The 22952-nt window shown below is 35.6% G+C and overlaps 1 protein-coding gene across 1 annotated transcript; it reads left to right on the forward strand.

The window, feature by feature from the left end:
- The first annotated feature begins 4799 nt into the window (after window positions 1-4799).
- LOC117329472 (heat shock 70 kDa protein 4-like) lies at window positions 4800-20833 on the forward strand. The gene is made up of 18 exons (XM_033887427.1): window positions 4800-5130; window positions 7916-8120; window positions 8544-8666; window positions 9017-9116; window positions 10918-11051; window positions 11486-11730; window positions 11858-11934; window positions 12153-12304; window positions 13199-13302; window positions 13704-13837; window positions 14199-14452; window positions 14800-14859; window positions 15224-15352; window positions 15597-15722; window positions 16201-16308; window positions 16603-16722; window positions 17464-17625; window positions 19016-20833. Exons 1-18 carry the CDS (start codon window positions 5024-5026, stop codon window positions 19199-19201), a joined length of 2526 nt encoding a protein of 841 aa, XP_033743318.1. The 5' UTR covers window positions 4800-5023; the 3' UTR covers window positions 19202-20833.
- The last annotated feature ends 2119 nt before the right edge of the window (window positions 20834-22952 follow it).

Genomic DNA, 22952 nt, shown 5'->3' on the forward strand with positions numbered 1-22952 from the left:
TACATAAGTATGGTTATCTTACATAAAATCACGTTGAATTGTCTCGATTCCCTCTCCTAAATTTTAACTTTGAGAAAAAAATGATGTAATGCTCAATTTAGTCATATAAAATTGTTACAAATCCTGATATTTTTTTTTTCAAATTCTTTTAATGTACAAATGATGTCTAAATATATTACTACCACACAATGACAGCAAAATGAACTGTTCATTATCATCACTTACAATTTTTTTCAAATGAATGTTTTTAATTAAGCAATATTGTATTTTCAATTCTGAGTTGAAACTTTACAATTTTTAACCAAATCTTAATCAAAATTCTGAAAATAAATTGATTTTACTCCTCTTCCTTTTAAATTATAGAACCAAGAAACAATTTTGTGCAGCTTTTAAAATAAATATAGAATCTAACCTGATGATCAACTGTGTGTCAAACTGAGACCAGGCCAGTGAATGGAGACTTCGATTCAATCCTCTCAAGTAATGAACATAACTTATCAATATATATAAGCATATTTTTAAGCATATCAGGGTTCTAGTACAGATTTTTTTTATCCAACACTACATACTCTTGTATTGTAATTCTGTCCAGTTAGGGGTGATTGACCAGTAGTGACCATAGCTTGACATTGTAACTTGAGGTACACTATGTGTTGGTTGTACATGTGTATGTGTGTATAATAGACCAGCTATAGCTAGTAGCTACCCACAGACGAAATGTCTGTCTAGTACTGTTGCATAAACTGCCATTAATCTGTGTAATAAGATTAGGGAATTAATATAATTTTTGCTGACTTAAAATATTTGATATCAAGATGGTGACAGAGTACATATATTTTACTATGTGCAAAATGTTTAAGGAACAGATCAACTAGAGCTAGATCTAGATCAAAAGACACTTTTTTAGTGGTTGTTGCATTATGTCTTGAACACACACTTATATATATATATATATACACATCCTCAATTCTCCTGGGGTTACACATTCCCTTTCATTTTCTTCACTCCAGCTGGAATATGTCATGGTAAAAATCGAAAGCACACAACTAGCTATTTGATTGGTGCCAGGAAAAAAACCTGACCAATCACTGAGCTGATGCATTACTTTTGAAGATTACAGAGGAGTGTCAATCAAGTTCAAATCCATGGCTAGTTATATATAATTACACTTATTAAATCAATGGTACAGTATACGTAGAGTTGGAGGTTTGTCAAATTAATTGAGTAAAAAATCTGTAACAAAATTTCAGCAGAAATGCCAGCATCATAATACGGGAAAGAATATTAGCTGATTGGAATAACATACATGTATAAGAAAAACTTGCCACAATCAACTGCTTGCATGGAAAAATAAACCTATTGGGTGGAATTTGCTAATGATCACCTTTTGAACAAATGGGCCTTGGCCCTGAAACTTTGACAGGGTCAGACTTCAGATTGGGAGGTCCAATCAGGATCTATATACGTACTGTAAATGTGCTGTTCAGAACATGAGGGTCAGCAATGCCTCAAATGACACACATTCAATGTGGTTGTCAATCAGAATATCACCAAATTATGAAATAGCCTTAATTATAATTCTCAACGTTGAACACGCCATTTGTATAATTTGTGATAATAAACATGTTTAATTGCTACGTGACTTGGGTTCATTCCAATGTAAAGTTAGAATGAATTCCAATAAAAATCAAACCTCACGCCCCTGGGGGGTGGGGACCATATAATTCAAAATTTTGGTTGATATTTGGTCATTGAAGCTTCCAGCTAAATTTCATTGACTTTGGTTCTGCAATTTTGGAGAAGTAGTAGAAAATGTAAATTTTTGTTTCTGACTCACAATGCCGGACAAAAGGCAATCGCAATATAGGTTAACAGATACATTGTCTTAAGTGACCTAAAAATCATAAAATGCAGCATCTCAAATTAAAAGTACAACATATGTGGAAAGGCATTTCAAAAAAGTAAATAAATAATCATCATTCAAAGATCACTTGAGACATTGAGAAAGTGCTCTGATGTCTCCAATTTCCCTTCGGTCTTTCTAAGTTAACTATATGCAAGTACCAAAAACAGGTCACACTCACTGACTGATTTTTCTTTGGAATTTGTATCGGAAAAGGATTCTTTATACAAACTAGTTTTAATTTTTTTTTCTGCAAAAAAACAAAGCACAAGTACGTCTTACATGTGTCTGCCACCAGTTTTTAACAACATGATTGCAATTCAGACTTTATATAGGAATTTATTCTGGTGTCATAGAACTCGTAAAGTGATCTACTTTACTTAATCAAAATCAATATATGGTAAACCTTTGGTCAGTTTGAACAAAATTAGACAAATATTCATGAATCTGTTCCAATCATACAAAATCTATGCCTATTACTGTGTATTATTGCAAGCCGCTCGACCATTGTGTAGCTATATATAGGCCCAAAACACAGGTCTACACGTTCATTTCTGACACAAAGGTTAGACTTACTTGTATTAAGAGATGTAATGTGGAGTCTCCGCATGCGCATGGTTATATGTTTTATTTGAATCAGAAACTATCAATATGTTATTGTAATGAATGGTCCGTTTGATATATATATATATATCAATAAATATCTATATTGAAACCACATAGTCTACAGAACCTGTTGCTGAAAGGTGACTGAAGGAATGGTCTACCGCTGTCCAGTTTGTCTGGGTATATGTACCTGATCAGAGAATCTGACCGGTTTAATTTCATTACTATTGTAACAGGTGACTGAAGGAATGGTCTACTGACGTCTGGTTTGTCTGGGTACCTGATCAGAGAACCTGACCGGTTTCGTTACTATTGTAACATGTACAGGTGACTGAAGGAATGGTCTACTGACGTCCGGTTTGTCTGGGTACCTGATCAGAGAACCTGACCGGTTTCGTTACTATTGTAACTCTTCAGAGGTGCATGGAGCTTGATGCTCTCTTATATATGTGGAGGGTGAAAGAGCTAAAATCCAAATATAAATAGGACACTTTTGAAGTGCAAGTAGAATGTATTCTGTTTTGACAATGGCTGCAGGTGAACAATTCCACCTGTCGCATGCATGTATACTATAGTATGCCTCTGGTATGGCTCTATTTCTAGGTAAAGGGGTGGTTACATATGTTGCAGGTAAACTTATCCATCCGCCGTTGTGGTTATCTGCACTGGTGTAGTGTGTGTTGGTGATTCGTATTTGTATTCGTAGTTGTGCTGTTATTGTGAAGTCACTTATATTAGTTGTGATCGTCAATGGCAAGATCGAGTATGGGTAGCTATAGCCTGGTATGTCTACGTTGGGTCGGTGTTCTAATTTGGATAAATCATGGGTGTAAAACAGTATGAGAGTACCCAAGTAGATTGTACTACGTATATGTTAGATGTAGTTCTAATTTTTTCGTTCACATATAACTTTTGTCGTAGGCGGTCAAAGAGGTAAGGTGCATTGAAAGAAAAAGAGACAATGAGACTCAGAATGCAACATTACCCTTGGACATTGATCCCCAGTGATGTCAGTGTGTGTAATTATTGTATCCAGTAGATGAGGGATCCGTACATGTAATCTCTGTGCGGGACGCGAACTGCATGGTAGGGTCCATTCAAAAAATAAATTGAAGGTTTTGGTTTGTTTTTGTTTAACGTCCTATTAACATCCATGGTCATTTAAGGACGTGCCAGGTTTTGGAGGTGGAGGAAAGCCGGAGTACCTGGAGAAAAACCATCGGCCTACTGTCAGTACCTGGCAACTGCCCCACGTAGGTTTCGAACTCGCAACCCAGAGATGGAGGGCTAGTGTTAAAGTGTCGGTACACCCTAACCACTCAGCCAGCGCGGCCCCCTAAACTGAATTGAAGGTGAAAGGTGTCTGAAGGAATGGTCTACTGAAGCTATATCAAGCTTTCAGCTGACAGCGATGAGAGCACCCTTAATCAACTTACAAAACTTAGTTAAAGCTCATGTAATTATTTTTGACAGACAACAAATATGTATATCGACATGAAATATTTGCACGTCATTAAAAGATTTATCCACATTTTGAAAGATTTTCCTCGAATATCAGCGTTCAGGTAAGTCCGCTACGTCCGTCGACTCCAATCAGTCCACAGGTCCTAGCCTCGTCTGTCAATACACCCAATAGATTATATATTGGGTGTATTGACAGACGAGGCTAGGACCTGTGATCAGTCCACGGTTCCATGAGAACACATTGCACAGCATATAGACATTTTATTGGGGGAGGGAGTGAAGGATCAACACTGTAGTCTTAGCAACAAACGAAATGTATGGCCAACTTAAAATTAACAGAATATTGATTTAACAGCATATTTTTATGATCACGTACATCATCTAAAATATACAATTGCATACGTAAACACCAGACGATGTGATCAAGAACAGACATGCTTGATAAAACACGAAATATTTTATGTTTTACTTACGTCGATAGATTCTCCCATACTGAAGAGATCCGCCATAATATTACTTTACCGAATATATATATTTCGCCATATATATCACAACAATGTCTATCGATTCACATAAAATTGTCAATAAAATCCGTTTCGGCTTCATGTTTTTCCGGGTGATCTGCCATGTTTTGAAAATCTCAAAGACGCGCCTCAACTTGAACCGGTTTTAGTCCAGCACTAAATAATAATAAAATATATATTTAAAAAAAAAGTTTTATTTATTTTTGAACTCAACTATCAAATTTAGATATCTCCATGGTGTTTCAGTAATGAGATATTGAAACATTATTTATTTTAATATATTCCTGAAATTTCTGCTGTACTAGGATTTCTGGAAAGACCCCATCGAAGGCGTTTTGGTTCACGTGTGTTCCAGAAGATTCGCCGACAGAATATATCAACCAGAAAGACCAGACACATATCTTTGAGAGAAATATAAAACGAATACGAGAACGTAAACCAGGTGCTAGAAAGTGGATTCTAATTATTCTTAAATTGTTGTTATTTTACTCCCGAGAAATCTTCCGGTGATCGATTGACAAAAAGAATGTCTGTTGTTGGCTTCGATCTGGGATGTCTCACCTGTTTTGTTGGAGTGGCACGGGCAGGTGGCATCGAGACCATCGCGAACGAATATAGCGATCGATGTACCCCGTAAGTATGAGAAATCTATAAATCTAGTAGTAATTCGAAAAAATATATAGTTATATAAGAGATGTAAATCTGTTTCTGTTTACCGGCATCTGTTCATCATCATGCCACATAAGGTTATTTATTTATCCAAATAGTTAAAGGTGGCAATTGTAAGGATGCGAGAGCGTATTTGAAGAACTTCCTCGTTTGAAACAGTTTATACAGTCCACTCCTGCGATATACAGTAATAAAATATGGAATCAGATTGGCAAAGAGTTGCAGGAAATCCAACAAACATAAGCCTTTTTACTAAAGCATCGAAATCACCACACAAAGAAATAAATTTCACAACATAATTACTGGTAAAATTACACCAACGAGTAATCAGATAGTTCTTCATTGAATTAAACCTAAATGTGTATGGTTTGTTTTTTCATTGTTAAACACCTTTATTTTCGAAATGGGAAATCTCAGCATGCAGTAGGCTCTAGCATGCGATTGTTTGCAAGTGTTAATTTCCAGTTCTGATAATTAAGAGAAAAAGTTCCTATTCCAGGATCCTTCAAATATGTGTTGAATTTGTGAAGTGTAATGTTTTGCCAGTTTTGGGGCAGAATTTCTAGATCTAGTCCCATTTCCGATGGCTAAAATCAAGCTTTTCCCCCAATTTGCTTGGTTACTTGCACTGTTCCAGTGCATGTGTAAAAAAGTGTTTACAATTCATGGTTATGGGTAATTCAGCTGCAAAGCCTAATATCCTGCTTCTGTGGCTGTGCAGCCGCGTGTCCTATCTATGTACTGATTTAAACAGCGTCAATTGTCAGCACTTGGATATTAAAGTAATCGCTCCATTATACTCCTGCTGGTGCACATTATAATAGTTAATAGTAAGTTCAGATAGCTAAATGTTCAAAGAAGAAAATACTTAAACTATGCCTGTAAATGGCAAAGCTAAGTGAGGATCCAAAATCCAATCTAGAACTTTATACTCATTTGATAAAATGCCTTTTAAATTACTCCAAATAGTAAATACTTTCAGTGTAAGGAAAAATAAAATGAAAAAAACAAACTAACTGGAAATGATAAGGAAATTACATCCAATAAAATCTAAAATTGTATGACATTTTAAACTACAAATTAAGCCCTGAAAATGCACCAGAATGTATCAAATCAGTCAGGATATTATCACATATAGGAGGAAGCAGGAAGAAATACTATAGATGTATATAGATCTCTTGTGTGAAATAAGTCACTTTCGTTGTTACTCATACGATGTTGGGAACTCCTTCAGAAAGTAAAAAAGTCTCCATTTTGATGGACAACTATGCATTTTATGATTGAATGAGCCCTATATACAACTTATTTTTTCTATTTCATTGTATTTGATAAATAGCCCACCTTTAGTGTTAACGTTTTGGTTATACAGCTTCAGTTTGAACTCCATTTTGTATACAGTGGACCCGCGATAATCCGGACGCCGATAGTCCGGAAAACTCACAGTCCGGACGGAAATGCACGGGAACGGATTTCCGTAACGTTATTTGTACTCACCAGTCCGGAAATTCGGATTTGGATTCCGGAAGCCCATTTTGGGAACGGAACATACTTTTCATTAGTAAATTTCCCTCAATAATCCGGACGATTTTTTCACCACAAGGAGAAAAAAATGTCGGGGCAAGTCACCCATGTCGACAGCTGTACAGACTATCGCTTGACACTGTGCGTAGTCATAGCGACCGCTGCCAGGTCATAGCCCCGGGTGTTTACCTGTGTTACAATGTGTAACAGTTAGCTTTTGTTTTTATAACGGTACATTGCTTTTTCTCTACCACCTAAATGTTACAGAATTTATGCACAAACATACAGTACGTGATACGATAATTAATCAATCTCAAATACATGTAATAAATTTATGATCGGTAATTAACATCATTAACACTTGTATTGGGTAAACACGGATATCGGCTTTGTAACACCGTTACTTGAAATGACGATTCATTGAAAGATGCATGTTATTAATTACATACACATTTACGTATTAAGCAGCGATCACAAGAACTGGGTTGATTACACACAAATTAGTCAATAGTCGTTAAATACTTAACTAAGCGTCACATTGTTAAGTGAATACGGGTTTAATAATTTTCGGACATCTTGGGTAGTTCTCGCTGGTGTCGCGTACTTTTAAATATATAGCTTGGGGTTTCTGGTACGTAAAAATCATAAAGAAACATGAACTGAGGGTAAGTTGTAAAATCCGGGTATTTTATTTAAGGTATTTAACGTTTGTAATTTCTACTTGTTTGTGAACCTCCGGGACGTGACACATGTGAGTTGTTTGTAGGTCACATATGCCCGCTATAAATAAAACAACTTTCACTTTACATGTTCTTTTAAAAACATTGTTTATTTTTTACTTTTTACAAAACAAAACAAGAATCATATCAGAAACATAAGTATATTTATTGTTAAAAAGTCTGACAATTAGACGTGTTTATGAAACGTCACGGATTGTATATAATCAAGGGAGATAACTCTTACACGACAATTTTTTTGACCTGGTACACGAAATTCGGCAGTCCGGAAAACTCGTAATCCGGACGGTTTGGACTGGGAACGAAGGTGTTCGGATTATCGAGGGTCCACTGTATATGATATATACACTATGGCTTACACAGTGAGAAAATGGAAACATGTTTCATACTATTTGTGTAGTAGGGAATATTAGAATACTGTCTCTAAATTAAAATGTTCTGATGCTGAATTATAAAGCATGCTTTTCAATTTGTTCCAATTTATGTTTCAGAGCCTATGTGTCTATGAATGAAAAGAATCGCTGCATGGGAGTTTCTGCAAAAAATCAGAACACAACTAACCTAAAAAACACAGTTTCCTGCTTCAAACGCTTAATAGGACGGAAATTCAATGATCCCTTAGTACAGGAGGAGTTAAAATGCTACTTCAAACCTTATGAGGTCACAGAGGGACCAGGAGGAGAGATTGCAATACAGGTGAGGGATTTGCTGCTCTTGTTTTTCTGTTCGTCTTTAGGTTATATTATTAGGAACTGCTATGCCTATATTTGTTTTATTCCTGTTAGGAATAGCAATGGTTTCTGATTTCAACAATATTTTCTTATCTCTTTTTTTACTAGTTTGTTCTATTTCTCATTAAACTGATTCCAAAGAGAGAGCACTCTTCTTGATGTCACATCAGTGTTTGAATTTGAAGGTAAAGTGTTAGAAAAATAAGGAAATCTCAAATGTCATATAATGGCTCTTAAGGATTTAGCGATTTACCTTTCTTACATGAAGGAAATTTTTCATTTGGAATATTCATTGAAAAGGAAACTTAAAGAAAAAGTCTTTTACTGTAGTAGCCTGGTGGTTACATGTGACAATGTTGAACTGATCAGATGTGTTAATATTCTGCAGGTTAATTATATGGGAGAGAAACAAACCTTCACGCCCACACAAATGACTGCCATGCTACTGACCAAGCTCAAAGAAACCTCTGAAACAGCCTTGAAAACTAAAGTTGTTGATGTCGTTGTGTCGGTATGTTAAAAACTATGGCTTGAAATACAAAGGACAAGGGAAAATACTTTTCAAAATAAGAAAATGTTGTCAGTTGAATCTCATGAAATATAACAATTACAGTAAATTCAACTAATGAATCTTGCTTTGGGGAAATTATATTCATTTATACGAATTTGTCTGTACACTAGATAGAGATATGCATATAAATATGTATATATGAGATTTCACTAATTAAGAACTGATAAAGAAAAAGGAATTATGTACAGATTGTTTTTTATAAAATATTTACAAATAAAAAGATACATCAGCAAGTTAAACTAAAATGACTTATTTTTTATACTTCATTTTTTGAATTTTTTATATTAAAGGTTCCAGCATTTTTCACAGATATTGAGCGTCGTGCTATGTTGGATGCCTGTCAAGTTGCTGGTCTGAATTGTCTCAAAGTCATGAGTGACACAACAGCAGGTGAGATTTATGGAATTTTGTTTTTGTGCTTAAAACATTGATATCAGAGTAAGATATAAATGTGTGAAATGTTTCGAAATTATATGCTATTTCTTTTGGTTGATGCTTGTTGTTCTTACTAAGGGGAGATAATTTTCCACTATGTCCCTTTGGATGTTTGCCTTCTGTGGATGAGAAATTCCACCCTATGCTGATCTTACTGTCTCGCTCTGTCACTGACACCTGGAGATTATGACATGCTGAGATATCAAAAATACTTAACCAAGTAAAATAACATCATTATTCTGTTCCTGTGTTTTTATAGTACATGTTACCATAAAAAATCAGAAAGTTCCAGAACATTTCTTCATATTGATTCTTGATATGGATTCAATACTTGATATTTTTATTTCATGATTTGAAGGGAGAGCACTCTTCCTGCTGTTCCATCTTTTTCTGGATGTCAACATTCAGTAGAGTGCCAGATTATTGTGGAAGAGTTTTGATAGATTGGATGATTGTCGCCAAAACTGCCACTCTCTTCCCTACACATGACTTTGTTACTTTATAAATGTTCCTGTTAAGATGTGAGGTTCTGAATTCATTGTGTGTATTTGAGTTTAAGTAGTGTTAGAGGATTGGTAAATTGATTTATGATAGTTTAATACTTAGTTAAGTAATTTAAAAATTGATGGTATTAAGGTCACTCCTTGGTTATTTATATGAATGGTAATCCTGGCCATGCTGACACATCAGTTCTTGCTGAGATATCAAACTTTGTAACAAGTGATATTACCATAACATATTCATAAATCATTTCCAAACATTTTCTGATGTTTAATATGGATTTGATTTTTTTTAATGAAGTAGCAACTGTACATGTCTAAACTGGATTTTACCAGGACCAGCATATTTGTAGAGATCGGTGATAGCCAACATTTAAAACAAAGAAAATGTACATTTTGGTGATTCAATTAATACAACAGAAAAAAAATCGCTAATTTACGATCTTGATGTTTTATTTACCATTGCACAATTAGAACCAAAAAAAAATCGACTTTTGTCCAAAAAGTCCATCAGTGTTTTCTTTGTGTTAGATGAAGATACTTCATGTATTATAAAAGTATTCCTGGTCACCCAAGTAAGTCAGTTCAGTTTCTATTACTCCCTTGATATCGCATGTAACATTTATCACTGTTAACATGTTCTGGGTCGTCCTCAGTATCAACATCTCAGAAGTCTGTATCAACATTCACATATGTGATGATTCTTTTGGTGTAGTGAACAGCTGTCAACTACCATGAGATGCCAATTTAGAGTTAATCAACAGCAACCTGGCCTTTTCTTAGTTGTTGCTTGTTGAGTAAACATGACACTTTGACCAAGTTAATTTTAGAAGCAAGTACTTATACCATGGTCAGTAAAACAATGCTGTCTTCCAGGATAAACAGGTTCTAGATTATACAAGTTTTGACTACTTTAATTTAAGAGCTAAATCCTGGGACCAAAGAATAAAGGCAGCATATACAGGGATCTGGCTTAGACAAGTACTGGTTTTGATAGGTTATGCTGTAATTATTTCATTTTTATGACAACAGGGGAGAGCACTCTTCCTGCTGTTCCATCTTTTTCTGGATGTCAACATTCAGTAGAGTGCCAGATTATTGTGGAAGAGTTTTGACGGATTGGATGATTGTCGCCAAATCTGTCACTCACTTCCCTACACATGACTTTGTTACTGTTGTAAAAGTGGTTCATAATTGTGGATTTGTACATTTATTGATTTATTATCCATAAATTAATAATAAATTGTCTATTGCAGCATCTCTGGCTTATGGTATATACAAACAGGACCTGCCAGCAGAGACAGAAAAGGCTCGTACTGTTGTGTTTGTAGACATGGGCTACTGTTCTACACAGTTAGCAGCTGTGGCCTTTAACAAGGGCAAGCTGAAGGTAAGTAAACTGAGCAGGTGATTGGTAGGTAAATCAAGGTTATTGATGATAGATATCAAATATGGAATCAAAGAAGCAGGTAAATAAACAAGGGGAGATATTTTTAAAGCAAGTTAGGATAGGGTGACGAATAGGTAAGGCTAGATTTATGTAAATAAAGATAGGAATTATATAGTTCGTCAACATGACAAGGATAGGCAGATACAAATAAATGATGTATAGATATGTTAAGACAAACAAGGGTTGGATAGATACTGGAAAATAAGGCCATGATAGAGGTAGGAAATCTAATGTTTTTAGACATTTTAGAATACAGGTTATTGGACATGGTATGGTCAATGGAATAGAAATAGAGAAGATAAAAATAGACAAACAAATTCAAAGATGTATTTTATTTTGAAACTAACACAGTATTCCCTTTTTCTTTTCCTCAGATCTTGGGTGTGGAATGTGACCGTAAACTGGGAGGGCGAGACTTTGACAGTGAACTTGTGCGCTACTTTGTGGATGACTTCAAGACACGGTTCAAGGTAGATGCAATGACACGGCCGAAGGCCCTGGTCCGACTGACCCAAGAGTGTGAGAAACTGAAGAAATTGATGAGTGCTAACTCTACCCCTATCCCAATCAATATAGAGTGCTTCATGGATGATAAAGACGTCAGCGGCAGGATGGACAGGTAAGATGTGACCAGGAAACAATGTATTTTTGAAGAGGAACTTAGTGACTTAGTTTTTGCACATTTACCATTATAGTCATTTGATTTTGCTGTCACAATAGGTCTGACTTATTTGTTTTGATTACAGGGAGAAGTTTGAAGAAATGACAAAACATTTGATGGTAAAGGCTGAGACACTATTCAAAGCCCTATTACAAAACACAAGTAAGTATCATGGACAGTTGATATTGCTATAGCGTAGTCTGGTCTGTGAATTTCATCTTGATACAAAAAGATTAAAAATGAAAAGCTACAAAACCATGTTTGTGACCATATCAGCTAAATCAGAAATGTAATTATTCTGCTTTAGTATAAAATTTAACTTTTTACGTTTCTCATGAACATTATAACAATTAACGCTTAATTGGATGATTTGATTTTAGAGTTGTCACCCAATGATATATACTCTGTGGAGATCGTGGGGGGCTGTTCCAGAATACCAGCTGTTAAGAATATGGTACAGCAAGTGTTTGGGAAGGACCCAAGTACAACACTTAATGCTGATGAAGCTGTCGCTAGGGGATGTGCTCTTCAGGTAAGTCGGGATGACGTCGTAGCTAGGGGATGTGTTCTTCAGGTAAGTCAGGATGACGTCGTAGCTAGGGGATGTGTTCTTCAGGTAAGTTACGATGAAGTCGTAGCTAGGGGATGTGCTCTTCATAAGTTAGGATGAAGTCGTAGCTAGGGGATGTGTTCTTCATAAGTTACGATGAAGTCGTAGCTAGGGGATGTGTTCTTCATAAGTTACGATGAAGTCGTAGCTAGGGGATGTGTTCTTCATAAGTTACGATGAAGTCGTAGCTAGGGGATGTGTTCTTCTTGTAAGTCAGGATGAAGTCGTAGCTAGGGGATGTGTTCTTCATAAGTTAAGATGAAGTCATGGCTAGGGGATGTGTTCTTCATAAGTTAAGATGAAGTCATGGCTAGGGGATGTGTTCTTCATAAGTCAGGATGAAGTCGTAGCTAGGGGATGTGTTCTTGATAAGTTACGATGAAGTCATGGCTAGGGGATGTGCTCTTCATAAGTTACGATGAAGTCGTAGCTAGGGGATGTGTTCTTCATAAGTTACGATGAAGTCGTAGCTAGGGGATGTGTTCTTAATAAGTTACGATGAAGTCGTGGCTAGGGGATGTGTTCTTCATAAGTTACGATGAAGTCGTAGCGAGGGGATGTGTTCTTGATAAGTTACGATGAAGTCGTAGCTAGGGGATGTGTTCTTCAGGTAAGTCTTTAAGGAGCTATAGCTAGTGCAGGGTGGGTGGGGTGCTCTTCAGGTATTTTTTTTTAATACAAATTGATGGCATTACTTAATATGACCATAGAATTAATGAAATATATAGAGAACTTTTTTTGTTGCAAAGAAATGAAAAGAGAATCTTGAAATGCTCATATGGCTGAAGTATTTTCACTGTTTTTGTCTGATTTCAGTGTGCAATTCTGTCACCAACGTTCCGTGTGCGAGATTTCTCCCTTGTTGATGCACAGCCCTATCCTATAACACTGAGCTGGGAGGGTAACATGGAGGATGATAAGTAAGTAAAACACATACTGTACACACAAACACATGAACATCATAAACCTGTTAATGCCAATCATGTGTTATATTCACATATTTCCTCGATGAATTTTTAGGGCTATTCAGAGATTTTCCATGTAGAAGGTGTGGGAAGTATCTTTCACACCTAGCCACCCATCAAATATTACATAATGTTAGTAGAAGAATTACTAGAAAAATGAGGCTTTATCTCCACCACCTATCAAAATTATGTAAAAGAGTGCCTCCCACCCCTCCCAAAACAGATAATTCTGGAATAGCCTTTAGTAAATGATTGATTTTCCATTCAAGGTTCCTTCAAGCCCAAGCTCTTAGTTCATTGTTGTCAAAAAATTTCTCCTAGACATTTCAGCATGTTTTATTTATCCTCCGTTTCAGTACACTGGAAGTCTTCCCTAAATTCCACCAGATTCCATTTGCCAAGATGATGACATTTTATCGTAAGGAACCATTCCAGTTAGAATCCTTCTACACACATGCTAAAGATGTACCGATTCCTGATCCACACATAGGTAGGTATCAACACACAATCTGTGATCAATTATTACGTCCCATTGTGATCATTTCACACATTGCTCTGTAATCAAGTGGCCAATAAAGTCTTTGTTTTGTAGTTGTGGTCTCTGATATACCACAAATTGTTGTGTATTAAATTATGTCACCAATAGTAGTGCAATCAATGTTTTTTTTATGCTCGGCGATGTCTATACCATGACCAGCCAACGTTCTGACCAATTCTGACATTTCCTTATCTCCGCTTCTTCCATGGAATTGATTCTATTGATGATAGATTTTGTTTTTATTCCTGGACATCAGTTTCTGTGTGTGTTACTAGAAGAATGACATACATATATATTAATTTGTGATTTCTAGGACGTTTCAATGTAACAAGTGTCGCACCTCAAAAGGATGGATCAAGTTCAAAAGTCAAAGTTAAGGTCAGGATTAATAACCATGGGATCTTCACCGTGTCATCAGCCTCGATGACAGAGAAATTAGAGGATGAACCTCAGGGTGATCAGAATGGCCTGGAGGCCATGGACACGGACTCCGAAAAGAAGTCGGATGATAATGGACAAGGAGACCCTCCGTCACAGACCAGCACAGATGGACAAACCGCAGAGGAGGTAAGCTACAACAAGACTAGCTACATAAAACACATGTAAGGAACATACCGTACAAAGGGGACAGCGATAGCTCAGTCGGTTAAAGAATCAGTTTGACATATCCTCCCCTGTGTTGGTTTGTGTTTCTTGGGAATCTGAGATATGGACTGGTCTGTGCTGTTGTGGTTGTGTCAAAAACACTTTATCCAAATTGTACTGGATAGTATGTGACCAATAATAGAGCATTTCAAGTGGAAATATGATTCATTGTCATATTGTTGAATAGCAAGATACACGAAGTCATTAGAAGGAATGTTTGTATCAAAATCTTAAGTACAGGATATTTAAATATATGTTGTTTGTTGTAGACACCAATGCAAACAGACCAGGATCAACAGTCAAATGATCAGTCACCAGAAAAGAAGGCAGTAAGTACTCTCCTAACTTAACTTCATCATTTTTATATAAAAAATAGACAACTTCATATCCAAAAGCAAAATAGTCGAATTTTAATTTTCTAATTCCTGTCATGTCTCATTATAATTTTTCCTAACTGTTAATGGAATCGCATATTTGAACATCTACATAATCAAGCAAATTGTGTGTCCCTGAACAATTGGATTTGGGGCATTCTACTGTACACTTGATCTTGTTCACTCTCATTTAAAATGAAATAAGGAACAATTTCTACCTGAAATTGTGGGAATATTTTTTGTTAAATTGTAGTTCATTCGGTATGTATTGTGTAGAAATAATTAAATGAGTTGATTGAAAATCTCTCATTAATTGCAGGAAGAGAAAACAGTTGAAAAGGAAGAAAAGAAGAAAAAGAAGAAAACTGTGAAAGTGGTAGATCTACCAATTGAGTCCAGAGTACCCCAAATGTCCAAGGAACAACTACACCTCCTGTTGGAGAGAGAGGTTAGTTGTTTTTTTTTTTGTTTTAAGGACATTTCTGAAAGAAACTTAGGAAACTTATTTAATGTCCAAGGATTTTGGTTTTTGGTAGATACAAAAGATTAATTCTTATTTTTTAAAAGAAAATTTTAATTCCAAAATGTTGCGTATATTGTGCTTTCAACAGAATTAAGGTCCTACTTTCCACTCTCTTTCATAAATCAAGTTTAGAATGATATTATTATATTGTCTTCTTGGTCTTACACAGAACCAGATGATTATGCAAGATAAGTTGGAAATGGAAAGATCTAATGCAAAGAATGCTGTTGAGGAGTATGTATACGACCTTCGCGACAAATTATATTCACAGCTCGAAGAATTTGCAAAGGAGGAAGTAAGTAAAGATCAATGATATATATATATATATTTATGTATCTATAAAAAATCAATTTAAATTGTCAATGTGAAGAAAATTGAAAAATAAGAAAATAACTTTAAAACAGATCAATGATATTGGGAGTATTTCTAAAACATATAAGTTTAAGACATAATTTTGGGATTAAATGACTTTTTCCAACATATGTAGTTCTAGGTCGGATAGGATTTTATCAAGGCACACTATCTTTTTAAATGATCAATAGAAGATGAATTATCTTAGGCCTAAAGAATTGTATAGATTAAAGTTGTATGTCAATGGTATACGTTCAACATCTTCTTAATGGATTCGGATGGGACTTTATACAGGTACAAGTTGAAGTTCACCATAATTGAATTCAGGAACATTTAAAAAAAAAATTTAATTTCATCTACAGAAGATGCATAGGTATTTATGTAATTTATATTATACTTTAAAAACCTGTCACTTTTTGTAGGAGCGTTCAGCATTCAGTAAATGTCTGAGTGAAACAGAAGATTGGCTTTACGATGAGGGAGAAGACCAGTTAAAACAGGTTTACATCAACAAACTTGCAGAACTCCAGGTGAGATTTTCAGTCGTAAAATTGTTTATAAACGACATCTCAAGTCGAGTTTTACTAGGGTCAAAGGCAGGGTTTACTTACCTCTAGAGAAGGTTCATGGTTCATAAGGGTCAACCTACTTAAGCTGTAAAGACGCATCTTCAGGTGGGACAGACAATGATAAAAAGACCCTTTACAGTATAATTAGACCTTGTTTTGAAATTTGACGATTTGATTTAACCTGTTTTATATAGATTTTGATATGTACACTAAAATATTTTTATTAAATGTTACTTGAAAATTTGTGTTTTTTAGAAAATGGGAAACCCAATCCAGGAAAGGTTCAGTGAATTCCAGGAACGGCCACAGGCATTTGAGGACTTTGGAAAGGCCATTATGATGGTGCGGAAATTCCTGGATCTTTGCGCCCAAAAGGTAAACATATATATGTTTGTCTAGTCATGGACAAAGACTGGAGTCACTTACAAAATGTTCTTATATTCTTACCCTAACAGAAGACACAGAATGTTCTTTGTATTCTTACCCTAACAGAAGACACAGAATGTTCTTTGTATTCTTACCCTAACAGAAGACACAAAATGTTCTTGTATTCTTACCCTAACAGAAGACACAGAATGTTCTTGTATTCTTACCCTAACAGAAGACACAGAATGTTCTTTGTATTCTTACCCTAACAGAAGACACAGAATAAAACTATACTGTTGAATTAAACTACAGAATACAGTTTTATCTTGTGTTATGTGCAGAATATGAAAACAGCAGATACAATATTGTCAGTTAAATGAACATACCACTGTTGTACTCGGTTCTGGAGTCTTACTTTATGTATTTCGTTTTTTTTTTTAGAATAAGGGTTTTTAAACATACATTAATGTTCGGTTATTTAGTACTGGCTTCCAAAGCTAATATTGTGATGTAGAAACTGATTTATAGCCAGATTATTCATACATTAAGTACAGTCATGACACTTCTTGCCCTCATAACATAGGGGAAAATTCATGTCGTATTAGGCTGGGTAAGGACTGTCTTGGTTTAATGTTCTAACAACAGATAGGGTTGTTACAATGTCTATTTAAAATAAACTCAGAATAATTACATTAAACTGTATGATAATTTCAGAGATTATGCTAACTTAACAAGTATTTTGTTTGTCAGGACGAGAAATACAGTCACATAGAGAGTAAGGATGTAGACAAAGTGTCCAAGTGTCTGAAGGAAAAGGAAGACTGGTACAACACAAAACTCAACCAACAGAACGCCCTGAAAACCTTCGAAAAACCCATTGTACTAGTCTCACAGATACGACAGGAGAAACAGGTAGGTACATAAAAACCCATTGTACTAGTCTCACAGATACGACAGGAGAAACAGGTAGGTACATAAAAACCCATTGTACTAGTCTCACAGATACGAGTGGAAAAGGTAGGTACATAAAAACCCAGTGTACTAGTCTCACAGATACGAGTGGAAAAGGTAGGTACATAAAAACCCAGTGTACTAGTCTCACAGATACGAGTGGAAAAGGTAGGTACATAAAAACCCAGTGTACTAGTCTCACAGATACGAGTGGAAAAGGTAGGTACATAAAAACCCAGTGTACTAGTCTCACAGATACGAGTGGAAAAGGTAGGTACATAAAACCCAGTGTACTAGTCTCACAGATACGAGTGGAAAAGGTAGGTACATAAAAACCCAGTGTACTAGTCTCACAGATACGAGTGGAAAAGGTAGGTACATAAAAACCCAGTGTACTAGTCTCACAGATACGAGTGGAAAAGGTAGGTACATAAAACCCAGTGTACTAGTCTCACAGATACGAGTGGAAAAGGTAGGTACATAAAAACCCAGTGTACTAGTCTCACAGATACGAGTGGAAAAGGTAGGTACATAAAACCCAGTGTACTAGTCTCACAGATACGAGTGGAAAAGGTAGGTACATAAAACCCAGTGTACTAGTCTCACAGATACGAGTGGAAAAGGTAGGTACATAAAAACCCAGTGTACTAGTCTCACAGATACGAGTGGAAAAGGTAGGTACATAAAAACCCAGTGTACTAGTCTCACAGATACGACAGGAGAAACAGGTAGGTACATAAAAACCCATTGTACTAGTCTCACAGATACGAGTGGAAAAGGTAGGTACATAAAACCCAGTGTACTAGTCTCACAGATACGAGTGGAAAAGGTAGGTACATAAAAACCCAGTGTACTAGTCTCACAGATACGACAGGAGAAACAGGTAGGTACATAAAAACCCATTGTACTAGTCTCACAGATACGAGTGGAAAAGGTAGGTACATAAAAACCTGTTGTAAGGTTTCAAGATTGAATATTTTGTAGAACTATTTAAATTCACTTAATTATCAATACCATTAAGCAAGGAGTCAAACACAGTCTTAAATTTTTGTCTCTTTTGATTCTGCAATTGTTCTTGTTGCATTAAGGAGGAGTAGCATTTTGAAGCAAAATTTCGGCGAAGTTCCTCTTTTGGGGCCCTGCCCTCTGTCCGCAGGGGAATTGTCTTTGCATAGTTTGTATGTATATTTTACAAGTCATAGATATGGGGTGTCTTTTGTAAGATTTAATGGTTTCCAAAGATACCTCTTCAAGAGTAATAAACTTTAATATATGGAACTCAAGCATCTTTATATTGGAAGGTAAAAATAATGACCCAAGTGAATGTTTAATATATTTGTTTCTTTTGCAGTTATTAGAAAGCACGTGCAATCCAATCATGAATAAATCCAAACCTAAACCCAAGGAGGAACCACCCAAGGATGACAAGAAGGAGAAGAAGACTGATAAGGAAACACCAAGTGAAAATGCCAAGTCAGAGGAACAAACTACAGCCGAGTCAACAGAGGCCCCAAAAGTGGACATGGATGTAGATTGATGGAGGATTGTCTAGTTTTCTTATTACCATACAAAAGACTGCTTTAATGGCAGTGAGAGTGGGATCACCTTGACTAATTGTTATTTGAAGGCGGCATTGGTCTTCAGGCTTTGCATGACTTATATCAACATTGGATTTTCCGCTAAAGCAAATTTTATTGGAAGTGCTTGTCCATGTGATAACTGTATATATTTAATTATTCTTCACCAGGAAATGGTGTGTCTAGCTGGAGAGATTATACAGAATGCTGAGTATTCTGCACCAGGAAATGGTGTGTTTAGCTGGAAAGATAATACAAAATGTTGAGGATTCTGAACCAGGAAATGGTGCGTCTTTCCGGAACGATCTGACGTAGTGTTTAGGAATTCTCTAAAGAGCACCACTGATCAAAACAAATATTCACAATTAACAGGCAACAAACTGTGAGAGGAATATGACGTTATCAAATTGTTGTTGTTTTACAAGAGGATCTTGTCTGGTGAATACCTCTACAGTTACAGTTTAGCCAAGTTGTTGTCAATAGCACTTTGAATTCCACAATGCTTATCAGCTAGCATTCAATGTTTAGGGGATTCTGTACTTGCAACATGAAAGAATAAAAAGTCTCCTTATATATAATTATCATGAAACCAGATAGGTCTTGCTGTCAGATGTAAACCATTCCAATGAGCAGCTAACAAGAATCAAGATCACAGAGCGATGTTGAGAGAGATATTTAAATGTAACTTGTATTTTGTAAATTAATGTTGTCCCAGTATTGCTGAAGTCATTTGGGGGTCAGAAGTAAACATTTATTATTCGTTATAACAAAATGAATCTTTAGAAAATATGAAAGTTCACTATATACATGTATATCATTGTCAGCACTGATTTCATGGTACAAGATTTCACCGAAATACGTCCAAATACCATATTCAACCCAAGTGTCGCGGGTACTCAACAAATTTTGGAAAATAAGAATTTCCATGTATGTTCTCCTATCATTGATGTCGGGCTATAGCTAGTTGTAAGGACACTTGGACTAGATCCAAGTGGTAGAGGCTTTTAAGGTTGGATATGGTACCTGTGTTTCTAGTCGACTTACAAGGGAAGTTATTCCACACTCGTCTTAAGCAAATATATGTACTGCCAATATTACTGGGAATCACTCGACCTATCATGGTCACTTTTATTTGACTTCTTGGGTCAGCAAATTAGAAAAAAAAAGCGATGAGTTTTGACTTCGTTAGATTTTCATTTTGTAAAATTTAGGCAACATTTTATACAATTTCTGCCTTTATTTATCATTTCAAGCGAATTATAAGATCGAGGCTAAATCATGTTTGTAGTACCTAGTAATCCATGTAATGCATGGTTTCTTATTTCAGTGGATTGTTTTACTCCGCTGATTATTTAGATGTTTGTTAAATATAAGCTTGTTTAAGAGGCTTGTATATCTGGTACAAGCATGTGTATGGATGAAACAGTATTTCTGAACCTGTGGTAACACGGACATCAGATTGACATGTATAAGAATTGGATCATCTGCACTATTTATTTCTGTTTGTACATTTCATGAGGTTGACCTGATTCACGCTGATCAATTGTGATGAATGTGTCTGAAAAATAAAAGATGAAAAATTTTATGTTAAATCAGTGTTTTTAGTTTGTCAAACTGGAATGTACAAAATGGATTTTGGCTGTGATCTGTACATTACAATTCTTGATATCACTACTTTTGATAGTAATACAAGTGCCAAATCAGGGCTTTTTCTCACTGGTTTGGGAAGGGACCTTTTTTGTCTCATTTTGGGAAGAAAATTGGTGAATTGGGAAAGATTTTTTCAGGAGCTAACTGCAAATTTTGGGAATTTGGCTTTAAAATGAAATAATTTCAATTGGGAATGGGGCCAATTAACGGCCCCAAAAAGCTCTCAGAAAAAGCCCTGCAAATGGGCCAGAATCACTCGCCTGCTATCTAGTGATCCTTTCTATACTTCAACATGATTAAGAACAAGTGTATCAGAGACCAGATATAAGATCTTGGGGGCTCAAAGTTATTTGAAAAGCTTTCTTTTAAATATTCCGGCCAATTCGACTCTTTCTAACTTAAATCCTGGTCAAGATCATTCATTTGAACAAACCTAGCTTTCACCCAAGCATTTTACAAGCCAAATATCAGGTCTCTGGACATTTTGGTTACTGAAAAGAAGTCATGGATATATTTAGTCAACTTGACCTCTTTGGTCATTCATTTAAACTTTGGAGGCTTTCGCCCAACCATGCTAGTCCAAATATCAGGTCTCTGGAGCTGTTGGTTGTTGAAAAGTCATGGAATCATTTTAGTCTATTTGACCCATATGACCTTGAATGAAGGTCAAGGACATATTTGAACAAACTAGGTAACCTTTTACCTCAGCATACCAAGATCCTGGGCATCTTGGTTATTGAGAAGCCATTGAAATCTTTAAGCCTATTTATTTGACTCCTCTAACCTTGAATTTAGGTCAACATCATTCATTTAAACAAACTTAGTAACACTTCATACCAGCATGCTACAGGCCTAAAATTAGGTCTCTTGGCTATTGAGAAGTTGTAAAAAAAATAAAGTTTATGCCGAAAGGATGACACGCCATGGCATAAGCAGGTGAGCTAATGACCTCCAATGTCAATTAGGATCAAATATGTATTTAAAAGAGACTTTGGTGTACATTTTAGTTGTATGAATAAATTGAACCTTGACCTTTGTTCACACAACTCAACATTTGATAACTATTTGCAAAAACAAAATTTACCAATCAAGAAAATCGTTTACTTTTGACCTGGTGACTTTACTTCATACAGCAGTTTTCTACACATTATCATTAGATAACATCGGTTAAGAGAAATAAAATATTGAGCTGAACTTTTTATCCTGTAACTTTGACCAGAACCAGTCATTGATAATATTTACCAGTAAAAGGACTTGACTATTGTTGAAACTTCACCTGATTTCAATCAACCTTGTTTCATTATCATAAGATAACATTATATTAGATAAGAGAGATAAAATATTGAGCTGAACTTTTTATCCTGTGACCTCGACCAGAGACCAGTCATTCATAATATTTACAAGTAAAAGGACTGGACCTTAGCTCAGACAAACTTCACCTGTGATTTCAATCAACTTTTGTTTCTTTATGCCAAAATACAAACTGATTATGGAAGATTTAAACCTTGATACTAAAATCATAGATGGTTATCTAGTTTGTATAGTGTCCTCCATGTGTCCAAATAAAAGTTTGGTATACATGTATTGCACATGAAGAGTCCAAGAGGGAATGTGCACAATACTGGAGATGAATCTACATTAAACTCTATAGTATGTACTTTTAATGAAATAAAAATAAACTGTAACTGAAAAATCTGAAATGAATTTTTTGCTCTTCACAATGGTATCTGTGGGTGATGTTGCAAAACTAGGCCCCAAGAAGTCCTGTACTTTCAAGAAATCTGAAAATTGTTCAGACATATTGAAGCAAAAACAAGAGGCCCAATGGGCCTTAACAGTCACCCGAGATTAGAAATATTTCAGTTAATTTAAATGACCATTTTTTTTTGGCCCAACCCATCAGCCCCTAGGGGTCAGTCAGGACCAACATGTGCATACCATTAAGCTGTCATCCCATGTTGATTATGTTAACAAAGTTAGAATGACTTCCAATAGAAATCAAACAAATTATAGTCAAAAATGTGATTTCCCTATATAAACTATAGTAAAATTTACCCCCTC

The sequence above is a fragment of the Pecten maximus genome, chromosome 6 (genome assembly GCF_902652985.1).
Source record: "Pecten maximus chromosome 6, xPecMax1.1, whole genome shotgun sequence".
Classification (NCBI taxonomy): Eukaryota; Metazoa; Mollusca; class Bivalvia; order Pectinida; family Pectinidae; genus Pecten; species Pecten maximus.